General features: G+C 40.8%; 1 protein-coding gene across 1 annotated transcript; it reads right to left on the bottom strand.

The window, feature by feature from the left end:
- Window positions 1-10: 10 nt before the first annotated feature.
- Window positions 11-3,471, bottom strand: grpel1 (GrpE-like 1, mitochondrial). Its single transcript, XM_079462944.1, has 4 exons — window positions 2,905-3,471; window positions 2,079-2,235; window positions 1,686-1,767; window positions 11-1,440 (listed from the first exon to the last, which is right to left on the bottom strand). The coding sequence occupies exons 1-4, from the start codon at window positions 2,970-2,972 to the stop codon at window positions 1,094-1,096; spliced, it is 654 nt and encodes a 217-aa protein (XP_079319070.1). The 5' UTR covers window positions 2,973-3,471; the 3' UTR covers window positions 11-1,093.
- Window positions 3,472-12,458: the final 8,987 nt, after the last annotated feature.

The raw sequence follows: 12,458 nt of genomic DNA, 5'->3' as shown, positions 1-12,458 counted from the left end.
CAATTAAAATAGTTTCCCATTGTCATTATACCTCAAATACAGTTTCTGCACCCCTGCATGACTTAAGAAGAAATGTGAAATGGCTGGTTCAATGAATACTCCGTGCCTGCCACTGGTCAAGAATACAGCTCTAGATCCAAAACATTTGGTTAAAACAGTGTCACTTGGCCATGTTTTAACAAAGCCACAATATTTACAGTAGGAAAAAATCAAACTAAGAATAGCTTATCATTTTCTCTGCACATTAAGCAGAAATAGTAAAAAGCAATTGTTTATTGAATAGGAAAAATCATCTTTGTTTGGTAAAGACGTACAACTGTTAAAATCAACAGCACATGGTGAATCACATTGCTGAGGTTTGAAATTGGTCAAATAAGAGCTGCAGATGAAAAGAGGTACAAGGTTTGACATTGAAAAAGTTGTCTGTCTGTTACCTTAAAATTGAATGTAATACTTCACTAAATACTTATTCATCAGCGCTTTCACATCACAACCGATATTTCATATGACATCCACTTCAACAATGTTTTTTACTGTCATGTCACAGAAAATGTTTATTGACATTAGTAGTTATTAAAATTTTATTGTTGATTAGGATGTGGTTATATAAACTAGCAGGTGCAACTGCTACTCAAGCAAATTATTACATATTGGTTACAACACTTGGTTTAGGATCAAATGTTTTTACCAATTCAGTTAAGAAAAAAAGACCAATTATTTTCTCAGAAAAACAACTGCAACCTTTGAACAGTCTCCATAGATGACAGGATACATGGTGGTGCGCAACCATAAGTGGTCTGCATTACAACTGGTGTATTTTATTTTATTTATTTTATGAGCAAACGGGTATATGAAGGATACACAGTTTAATAAGCTGCAGTGTTTTTAAACTAGGTGCATCTTTTCCCACATACACTAAGCTCTTAACATATGTATTTTTTATATATTCATAATTAACATGAGTAAGTTGCGAGTATATTGGATTTTGCCTCTCAGAGGCCCCATAACAAAACAAAAGTAGAACTTAGACCAGCTAACAAGAGCTGATCTGTCATCTAGGAATAAACTCATCAACCATAGTGTATACAACCAGTTAAGGGGCTTTGACCACAGCCACCAGAGCTGGCCGGAGTGTGCGGCCATGCAGCTTGTAGCCCACCTTGGTAACTATGGCTATGGTACCCGGCTCCTTGCCCTCCACAGGTGCGTGAAAGACAGCCTCATGCTCATAAGGATCAAATTTCTGACCATCGGGGTTAAGCTTTACTAGTCCATGTTTGTTGAAGACTTTTTGAATCTGAACCTCAGTCATTACAAGGCCATCATACAGGTTTTTCAGATGAGGATTTGCAGCGGTTATTTCTTCTTTTGGTACACTTTCTGTTGCCTTCTCCAAAATGTCTGCCACCTCCAAGAGATCTTTGCAGAAACCCTGGACTCCTGTGAAAAGAGGAGAAAAACATTGTGAAAAGTTTTTAATAGGCTTAAATTGTCTTGCATTTAAGCAATATGATACTAGAGCTATGCTATATTGTAAATTGAATCACAGCTAAAGTGACGCAGATGCTTACATCTTCTTTATGGCTATAAATTTGTGTACAATATCGCACAACCACGAATGCTTTATTGCATTTATACCCCTGCTTCTGCGTACAAAACGCAACTCATTTAAAATGGAAGCTTACCAAATAGTTTAGCATCCTCAACCATCTTTTGACTCCTCTGCCTTAGGTTCTCGGTATCTGCTAGCGCCCGCTTGTATTTGTCCTGCAGCAGCAAAAACATAATAAATTACATGCAAGAACCAGACCAGCTGGACATTCAGGCAAAGGAAAACAGAAAACCACGATAAAACATACAAGGTCTTTCAAGTTAAAATGATGCATGTCAAGGATAACATATTTTAATAAACATGACCATGGTGCTTTCATTTAAAGCACGGCCAATTGTTTAAACACATATATGAATAAAAATGGATTTCAGTGTTCACGAGGTGCCTGGGGAAATTAAAAAGGAAAACTTGCAGTAAGGGAATAACACAATGTCAGGCTGTGCAAGGGATGTATAAACTGTAATACCGTGACATCCTTTAGCTGTCCTTCCAGCTGCGTCTTTTCTTCCGTTAGGGCTTTCTCTTTTGCACTGGGATCCGGCTTGTGAGAACCATTCTCATCTTCAGCACCAGTCCCTGACCTCTTCTGTTGGGCTGCGGTGCAAAGGAGGCGTGGGGCAGCCCTGAGGACCAGAAACATAAGACCATCAATGCACAGGGAGCATGCTAGGAATCAATGTAAGATAAAGTGTTGTGTTTGCTGCTGTCTACTGAACTGCAAGACAAGTTACCAAATAAATATATGATAAAAATATGATTGAATTGGACTTAATATAGTAGATATTGTGTAAATGACTGCTTAATAAGTAGTCCACTCTTTAATAAGATCCAACAGTATGTTATGAGTTCTTCAGAGTGTTAGTAGCACGTGCTGAAAATTACCTTGCTCAAGCTTCTACACATTTGAAAGACATTCCCAAAAAACGTCATTCCAAATATCTATGAACGCTTTATTACTAACACACATTATGGCAGTGTGTACACAGACATATTTACAGTAAAAAGACTTTATAACACCTGGAGGATATGTAATGGGATTAGAGAAAAGTCAAGCTCAAACCTGTTTTCAACAGCAAATAACCAAACTCAGTTGAACAAATGTATCATAAAGTAACGCAACAGTCACAAAAACTGTTATCAAATGTGTCATTGGAGGGCCCATTCGAAATCAGCACGAATCATTGATTCGACTGCCTAATACCACAACAAAACATTATGAATGGTCATAGAATCAAAATAGGTACCACAGCATAGAAGCCACACTTTTAATAACACTTTTTTTGAGAACCTACCTTACAAGTGTAGGGGATGCTAATACAGAATAACTCTGTCTGACCGCACGTACACACCAGTTCGCCATCTTCACTGACAGTCCACGCTGAAACGCGACGGCGCTGCGCCGAGAGCTGATACATTCAGCCAATGAACGCCTCTGATCTTACGCCATCATCTGAAACCACCAATCCGGCTGTGACTTACACAAACGTCATTCTGTAGTTTGGTTGAGAGGAAGGTCGAAGCATTGCACACGTAATAAGGTCGGTGTCTATCCTTTGCCAAGTGAAGGTTATCACAGGTTCCTTACTCAACTACACTGTGCCTTACATCATTCGAAGTCTGCGTTTTCATTCGGGCACGTACACACATTTAAAACACACCGCCGATTGTCGTTTTTGATTCTTCATATTACGAAACGTGCACCTGTAAACTCGAGGTACGCTGAATCGATCTAAAACTCAACTGGGTCTTACGAAAGACATGAATGTTTAAGGTAGACACGAAAGAGGTCGCCAAGTAAACGTTGTTTGGTACGTAATTAAGTAGCCCAGACAAATATGCCAGACGTTACTGACGTGTGTAATCGAAATCCCTACAATAGCAAAGCCATCAAAGGAAAATTGCGGGTCATTTATTTTTGTTTAGTTAGCACAAATCAAAATGACTTTCTCTAAAGTTTTAAAGCATGACGGATGAGAACAATTATAGTTTTTCAATTTAGGCCAGTAGTTATCGTAAAAATGTACTCAACCTCTTGTCATTTCAAACATGCATGACATTCTTCTGCAGAACACAAAAGAAGATATTTTGAAAAATGATGGTCCCCAAGTTTTTGCTTACCCACATTTTTCAAAATATCTTCCCTGAGTTTTGCAGAAGAAAGAAAGTCTGTCATTTGGAGAGTAGGCTAGGCCCAATAACAGCATATAATGACTAAAACATGCATAATAAATGTTTATATTTAATATTGATTGTCCAAATAATGTGTTTCCATGACTAATAGAACTGATTAATACAGGTGCATTCCAGGGAATGTAGGAAACCAAACTTTAGTCTCAAGCATTAACATAACACAACACATGAACAAACCAATTGATCAATATTCTACAGTGCAAGTGATATTGCTGCTGTTGTTCTAAAACCTTGTATCTCCATATTTCACATTGTTTGCCATAAATCATTGTTTTAGTCACCCTTTATGTTTATCTCTGGAAATTGCATAAACTTTTTACAAGTAAAAAGTATTAGAAAGAGCTTACTAACATAGTATATCAACATTTCTAAAAGGACAGGGTTTTTCCATTCCATGAAAAACAGCAAATTTGGACATCCAAGGTTTCGGAAACACTTCTTATTTATGAGCAAATTCATGCAAATATGAATGATGTGTTTACTAGCTAGTCCCTCACAAAAGGCAGAATAACTCTATGAGTTCTCTAGGAGCTATTTCACACAAGGAGCAGCATTACCATTACTTAGTGACTTCCCTACCAAATTAATTCTAAACATGACTGCCCCCTGCCACAGTTACTCATGCTCAACTCTTTTTGTGTTATGTGTTTAATAAATATTGTAGTGATGGCAAGTGTACATTTCAACCATTAGAATTTTATAATGTTCAATGAACTGGCCTCTGCCAGTACAGGAGGTGCAGATTTACCAGCCTCTGCCAATTTATTTTTAAATGAAATACATATTCAAAAGATGTATTTGTACAAGCAGTCTTTATTCTGTAGTCTTTGGGTTTTTATGCCTTTTAACTGAGGTTTGTTTAATATGTCAAGTACATACAGTATCACTAAAAAGCTTTACCAATGACTTATCTGTTTCTGATACTTTGTTTTTTATTTTTATAAAGTTTTCTGAATGTGTTTGTTTATGGGTTGGAAACTCCTGTCAGGTATGTCCCTGCAGGTGAATTTGTCTTGTGATCTGAATGTGTCAAGATCCTGCCTGTCAATCATTTTGCATGTTCCCAAGGCAACCCATACTATTTTTGGGAAACTGGAAGAGGAAAGATTAGTTAGTCGGTTTTTAGTTTACATAGAATTGCATATTGCTAATGTTACTTTTCTTGTGATTATGTCATAGTAAACTCAGCTTAATGTTAAGGTGAGTTTGTGGTGTGTTATTTATTTTACTATTATACATTTTGACTTTGTGGCTAGCCATCTTGTTCATCTACTGTTTTAAGTTAGAGTGGTCTCTACATTTTTTTGTGTAACGTCACGCCAGCAGAGGGAGCCCTCTCCCGAGTTCTGACTTTGTGCCACGCCATCTGCTTCATTGATTACTTCCTGCTTGTTAAACATTTAAGCATGGCCAGGCTAGCAGGATTTTGCAAAGTATTGTTTGTCGAGCTATGCTACTGAACCTTACTCTGTCTTTGTCATGATCACATTGGAGTTTCACTCCACCGCCTGTTTCAAGATTGTGCAGCTGCCTGTTGATTCTAGTATGTTCTCGTGGGATTACAATAAACCTCTGCACATGGAGTCTGCCTCAGCATCCGATTCATTACATAATACTTCGCCTACAATGACTCCAGCAGAAGTAGCTAATTTACAAGCAACTCTGGCCTGATCAAGACCAGTTGGGCAAGATGCAGGCTGCTAACGAATACCTCTCGCAATATCTCCACTCGTTACCACCTCCTGCACCTGAGAAAGTAAGCTTTGCTTTTCCCGATAAATTTGATGGATCAGCCGAGCGATGTAAGGGGTTTCTCCGGCAAGTGGAAATCTTTTTCAGACATCAAAAGGAGGAGTTTGACTCTGATGAGAAGAAATTTGCTTTTTTAATGTCCCTATTATCTGGTAAGGGTATTGATTGGGCTTCAGCGGTTTGGGCAGAATTCAGAGATCATATGCATATTTTATTCAACAAATCAGAGAAGTATTTGAATATCCTGCTGGAGGCATGGATGTTTCTACACAACTACTACAATTTAACCAAGGACGCCGATCTGCCGCCGACTTTACTATTGATTTCAGAACGATTGCTGCTCAGAGTGGTTGTAATGATGTTGCACTCAAGGCTATGTTTCAACGAAGTTTACATGTTGATTTACAAGCTGAACTCGCATGCAAAGGAGAACCTATCATTTTCTGAGTATACAACACTAGCTATCAAGATTGATAATTTCATGCGCAAAAGTCCTGCCAAGTCAAAATCACCTTCACAGAGAACCACTCCGATAAGCCAATCTTTCCAAATATCCGACCCAGTTCTACCTTATGCTCAATCCTGCCCTGAACCAATGCAATAAGGAATTACCAAGCTCTCTATGCAAGAGAAATCACGACGGCTAATGCACAATTTATGTTTTTATTGTGGAGAAGCAGGCCATATGAATGCGGTATGTCCACATAAAGCCCGGAGGACTACGTCATATGCTAGCCGGGTGAGTTTTGACCAGATGACTCTTCTTGCTACTAAATTCCTCACCATCTGTGTCAAGATTACCACTGAAGGTAACTGTTTTGATTCCACAGCGTTGATTGATTCCGGATCTGCATTGAATTTAATTCAATTCATCAAGACATCGTCAAGAAATTCAACGTCTCCACACAACCCTGTGATCCACCACTCAAGATCAACGCTATAAACGATAGGCCCATTGGAAATGGCATCATCCAACAAACTCTACCCGTGCAACTACAAGTACGATCTTCTCATTCGGAAGCTATTTCATTCCATGTAATTGACTCCCCACGCCATGAAATCATCCTAGGATACCCATGGTTATTCATGCACAATCCTATCATTTCTTGGCATCAAGGTGAAATTACGCAATGGTCACAATTCTGTCTTACTCACTGTCTAAGCACCATGGTTACCAAGCCCTGTTGCACTACAAGTATAGAAGGCCCGAATTCCTCTTCTATCTCTATTCCACCCTGTTATCAAGAATTTCACGAAGTCTTTAGTAAGACTAAAGCGACTATTCTTCCACCCCATCGTCCTTGGGATTGTGCTATTGACCTCTTATCCAATGCGATGCCTCCCAAAAGTAAGGTTTATCCTTTATCATGACCAGAATCTCAGGCTATGGAGGATTACATTGAAGAAGCTCTCAATTCTGGTTTCATTCAACATTCTACCTCTCCTGCGGCGGCAGGTTTTTTTGTTGTGGAAAAGGGAGGACTACGACCATGCATTGATTACAGAGGTTTGAACTGTTGATGTGACTGTTAAATTCAGTTATCCATTACCTTAAGTACCTTCTACCCTTGAACAGCTCAGAGAGGTGACAATTTACACCAAGTTGGACCTTAGAAGCACCTACAATCTCATCAGAATCAAGGAGGGGGACGAGTGGAAAACAGCATTTCTGACCACTAGGGGTCACTACGAATACCAGGTCATGCCATTTGGTCTTGTCAATGCACAAGCAGTCTTTCAATCTTTCAGTAATGAGATCTTCAAGGACATTCTGAACAAGTACGTAGTTGCATATATTGACGATATCCTAATTTATTCCAAGTCTGAAATTGAACATCAAGATCATGTCAAGGCGGTGCTATCCAGACTATTACAGAATCAACTTTATGTAAAGGTGGGGAAATGTGAGTTTCATGTTAAACAAACCTCCTTCCTTGGATATAACATCAGCAATCAAGGTATAGAGATGGACAATTCAAAGATTACAGCAGTCATTGAATGGCCTCAACCAACCACAGTCAAGGAGCTTCAGCGTTTTTTAGGATTTGCTAACTTCTATCGATGCTTTATCCGGAATTATAGTATTATGGCTGCCCCTCTGACATCCTTGCTGAGAGGTAAACCTTCAAGATTGAGTTGGACTGAAAATGCAACACAGGCCTTCAGTAGGCTCAAGGACAGTTTCACGACTGCACCCATCCTCAAACATCCAGATCCTAACCTACAGTTTATAGTAGAGGTTGACGCTTCAAACAATGGAATTGGTGCGGTACTATCTCAACGCCATGGACAACCAGGCAAGCTCTACCCTTGCGCATACTTTTCAAGAAAGCTCACGGACGCAGAACGTAACTCTGATGTCGGCAACAAGGAACTTCTATCTATGAAGGCCGCTATAGAGGAATGGAGACATTGGTTGGAGGGTTCCGTGCACCCATTCCAAGTTATAACAGACCATAAAAATCTGGAATACGTCAGGAGTGCCAAAAGGCTTAATTCACGACAAGCACGCTGGTCACTTTTTTTTTTCTCCAAGATTTCAATTTACCGTGATGTACAGACCCAGCAGTAAGAACAGAAAAGCTGATGCTCTATCCAGGCGACATGATCACCCCCAGGCAGAATCCACTCCAGAATTCATTTTACCACCTTCCGTGATCATTGCACCCATTACATGGGATTTGATGGAGGAAATTCAAGCTGAGCTACAGAATGAACCTATTCCACAAGATTGTCCCCCTAATAAGCAATACGTTCCCACAAATCTTTGTGCAAGAGTCATTCAATGGGTCCATACAGCCCTCTGTTCTGGTCATCCGGGTATCTCAAGGACTCTTTATCTTACACAGAATTCTTTCTGGTGGCCATCTATGGTTATGGATGTGGCCATTTATTTCAAGTCCTGCTTGATCTGCGCTCAGTCAAAAACACCCAAGCATTTACCCTCTGGTTTGTTACAGCCTTTACCCATTCCTCAACGTCCTTGGTCACATCTGTCAATAGACTTTGTTACCGATCTCCCTTCATCAAATGAATTCACGACAATCTTAGTTATCATTGACGGCTTCTCCAAATCCTGTCGGCTTATTCCCATAAAGGGTCTACCCACTGCCATGGAAGCTGCACAAGCTCTGTTCCAACATGTCTTCAGAGTTTATGGCATACCCGAGGACATTGTTTCTGATAGAGGAGCACAATTCACCTCAAGTATGGAGAGCTTTCTGTGGTCAATTAGACATTAATGTAAGCCTAACCTCAGGATATCATTCTTCCACTGGCATTACTCTCTTTCAATGCGTGCTTGGCTACCAGCCCCCCGTGTTTCCATGGTCGGGAGAACCATCTATGGTACCTGCAGTTGATGACTGGATGCGTCGAAGCGAGGAGGTGTGGAACACTTCACGTGTACGTTTGCAAAGGGTGGTCAGGATCCAGGAGTTCCAGGCCAATAGACGACGTCGTCCGCACCCTCCCTACCTTCCGGGACAAAGGGTCTTGCTCTCCACACAGGATCTTAAGTTGCGGCTACCTAGTAAGAAAATGAGCCCAAGCTAGACAGATAAATGATCCATTAAAAATCATAAGACAGATAAATGAGGTCACATATCAGTTGGAGCTTCCCATTAATTATTGCATGTTTCCCTCCTTAAACCGGTCCATCCTGGTGCTGACCCCAATATTGAGAACCCGGAGCCACCTCCACCGCTGGACATTGGCGGATCCCCTGCTTATGCGGTAAAGTTGTTGGACTCAAGAAGGAGGGGGGTCAGCTCCAATATTTGGTGGACTGGGAGGGGTACGGTCCAGAAGAGAGATCTTGGGTAGCATACCATGACATCTTGGATCCATCACTTATCAGGGACTTTCATCTAACCAGACCCGATCGTCCATCACCGCGACCACGGGGGCGTCCTCATGGAGCTCCTAGGAAGGGGGATTCTGTAATGTCACGCCAGCAGAGGGAGCCCTCTCCCGAGTTCTGACTTTCTGCCACGCCATCTGCTTCATTGATTACTTCCTGTTTGTTAAACATTTAAGCATGGCCAGGCTAGCAGGATTTTGCAAAGTATTGTTTGTCGAGCTATGCTACTGAACCTTACTCTGTCTTTGTCATGATCACATTGGAGTTTTTACCACCGCCTGATTCAAGATTGTGCAGCTGCCTGTTGATTCTAGTTTGTTCACATGGGATTACAATAAACCTCTGCACATGGAGTCTGCCTCAGCGTCCGATTCATTACAGTTTGTTTAAACGTGTCCATGTAATAGAATAGTGTTTTTTTATTTAAGCGTGCATCCATCTGTGGCACCACAAATAAAGACCTAATTGCAAACTTAGTATTTTAATTCAACCAAAAACATATTCAATCATACAATGCTGAAACATCGATTTTTTTTTTGGTTGGTGGCCTTATTTTTCTGTTGTTTGATTGCACAACATTTATAATAAATATCTATATTTCATAAAATGCCACAAAGACAGTGTTCCCCCTCCATCGTGACCTGAGTTATAGAAGGTTAATTTACAATATGTATCCATTAAAAAAGCTCTTATTGTTGAATGATCTAATAGTCTTCACCTCATTGACAAGCTGTTACTACAGTTTCTTTAAGGATTGAATTTGAATAATCATAAAAAAAAATTCTCAGTATCAAATCACTGTATCGATACTGATGTTGAAGTAATTTACTTGATATGTTGATATGTATATGTGCTTTATGCGTATCCAAATCCTGTTGAGGAAGCTGTTTATTTTTTATGTGGAACATAATTTTGACAGATTTTGAGGACTGAGCTCTTTATACAACAAAGGACACAAATGCTCTTACCAGTTTACTCAATTCTATATTTAGCAGTGGCGGCTGGTGAAAAATATTCTCGGTGGGGCTGTGCCATACTTTTTTGTTTCCGTAACCATCGCAATAAAATTTAACACAAACTGCAGGACAGCAGTGCTCAGTGAAATAGTCAGTAATTATTTAATGCCAATATTAAAAAGTTGAGGCATTCGTACACAAAAACATAAACATCATGATGCACAAACACAAGCCTTTTATTTGCATTTAAACTGAACTTGTAAACAATTGACTATTTCTACATATAAGTAACATCTTTTGGAAAGGCTGTTGGTGCCATTGGTAGTAAATAGGCAACACAATATGCATGCTGTCAGAACAGAGTGGAAAGTGGACAATAACATTAAATTATTATAAAGTTTATAGGAATTCTTACACTGTATAAAGGATGTATAATATAGAAATGGATATCAAGTGGCTGAACTCAAACCTTTGACTGGAAGAATAGCATAAAGTATTTTATGATCAAACTAAATGTAACTAATTGTTAATGTGCTCCAGAACTGCAACAATTAATTGATACAAAACATATATACAGTAATATTAGCAAACACACTATTAACATTTTTTAGAGTACCATATATAACTCAATGATTTTTATGCTAAGGTCAACTATATACAAAGAAACGTGTGTGTGTGTGTGTGTTTGTGTGTGTGTGTGTGTGTGTGTGTGTGTGTGTGTGTGTGTGTGTGTGTGTGTGTGTGTGTGTGTGTGTGTGTGTGTGTGTGTGTGTGTGTGTGTGTGTGTGTGTGTGTGTGTGTGTGTGTGTGTGTGTGTGTGTGTGTGTGTGTGTGTGTGTGTGTGTGTGTGTGTGTGTGTGTGTGTGTGTGTGTGTGTGTGTGTGTGTGTGTGTGTGTGTGTGTGTGTGTGTGTGTGTGTGTGTGTGTGTGTGTGTGTGTGTGTGTGTGTGTGTGTGTGTGTGTGTGTGTGTGTGTGTGTGTGTGTGTGTGTGTGTGTGTGTGTGTGTGTGTGTGTGTGTGTGTGTGTGTGTGTGTGTGTGTGTGTGTGTGTGTGTGTGTGTGTGTGTGTGTGTGTGTGTGTGTGTGTGTGTGTGTGTGTGTGTGTGTGTGTGTGTGTGTGTGTGTGTGTGTGTGTGTGTGTGTGTGTGTGTGTGTGTGTGTGTGTGTGTGTGTGTGTGTGTGTGTGTGTGTGTGTGTGTGTGTGTGTGTGTGTGTGTGTGTGTGTGTGTGTGTGTGTGTGTGTGTGTGTGTGTGTGTGTGTGTGTGTGTGTGTGTGTGTGTGTGTGTGTGTGTGTGTGTGTGTGTGTGTGTGTGTGTGTGTGTGTGTGTGTGTGTGTGTGTGTGTGTGTGTGTGTGTGTGTGTGTGTGTGTGTGTGTGTGTGTGTGTGTGTGTGTGTGTGTGTGTGTGTGTGTGTGTGTGTGTGTGTGTGTGTGTGTGTGTGTGTGTGTGTGTGTGTGTGTGTGTGTGTGTGTGTGTGTGTGTGTGTGTGTGTGTGTGTGTGTGTGTGTGTGTGTGTGTGTGTGTGTGTGTGTGTGTGTGTGTGTGTGTGTGTGTGTGTGTGTGTGTGTGTGTGTGTGTGTGTGTGTGTGTGTGTGTGTGTGTGTGTGTGTGTGTGTGTGTGTGTGTGTGTGTGTGTGTGTGTGTGTGTGTGTGTGTGTGTGTGTGTGTGTGTGTGTGTGTGTGTGTGTGTGTGTGTGTGTGTGTGTGTGTGTGTGTGTGTGTGTGTGTGTGTGTGTGTGTGTGTGTGTGTGTGTGTGTGTGTGTGTGTGTGTGTGTGTGTGTGTGTGTGTGTGTGTGTGTGTGTGTGTGTGTGTGTGTGTGTGTGTGTGTGTGTGTGTGTGTGTGTGTGAAGCTACGGGAGAAGCCGCGCATATACTGCTTCCCTTTTTCGCTAGCCTGCTGTTTGATTGAGAGGTCAGGTTGATCTGGGCCCAGCTCTTTCACCCGAACTTTCTCCGACAAAGTTCTCCTCTCAAACGGATCTTGGAGGAGAGATTTCACCGAGTTAGGGTTGGGTCTTGGAGGAGTAACGTCCGCGCTCGCCATTGTCGTTTAGTAAAAATGGCGCCCCTAGAGCCCAGTCCT

The sequence above is a fragment of the Barbatula barbatula genome (assembly GCF_947034865.1).
Source record: "Barbatula barbatula genome assembly, chromosome: 1".
Classification (NCBI taxonomy): Eukaryota; Metazoa; Chordata; class Actinopteri; order Cypriniformes; family Nemacheilidae; genus Barbatula; species Barbatula barbatula.
The sequence above is the reverse complement of the archived record's forward strand: the minus strand, read 5'-3'. Positions and strand labels throughout refer to the sequence as shown.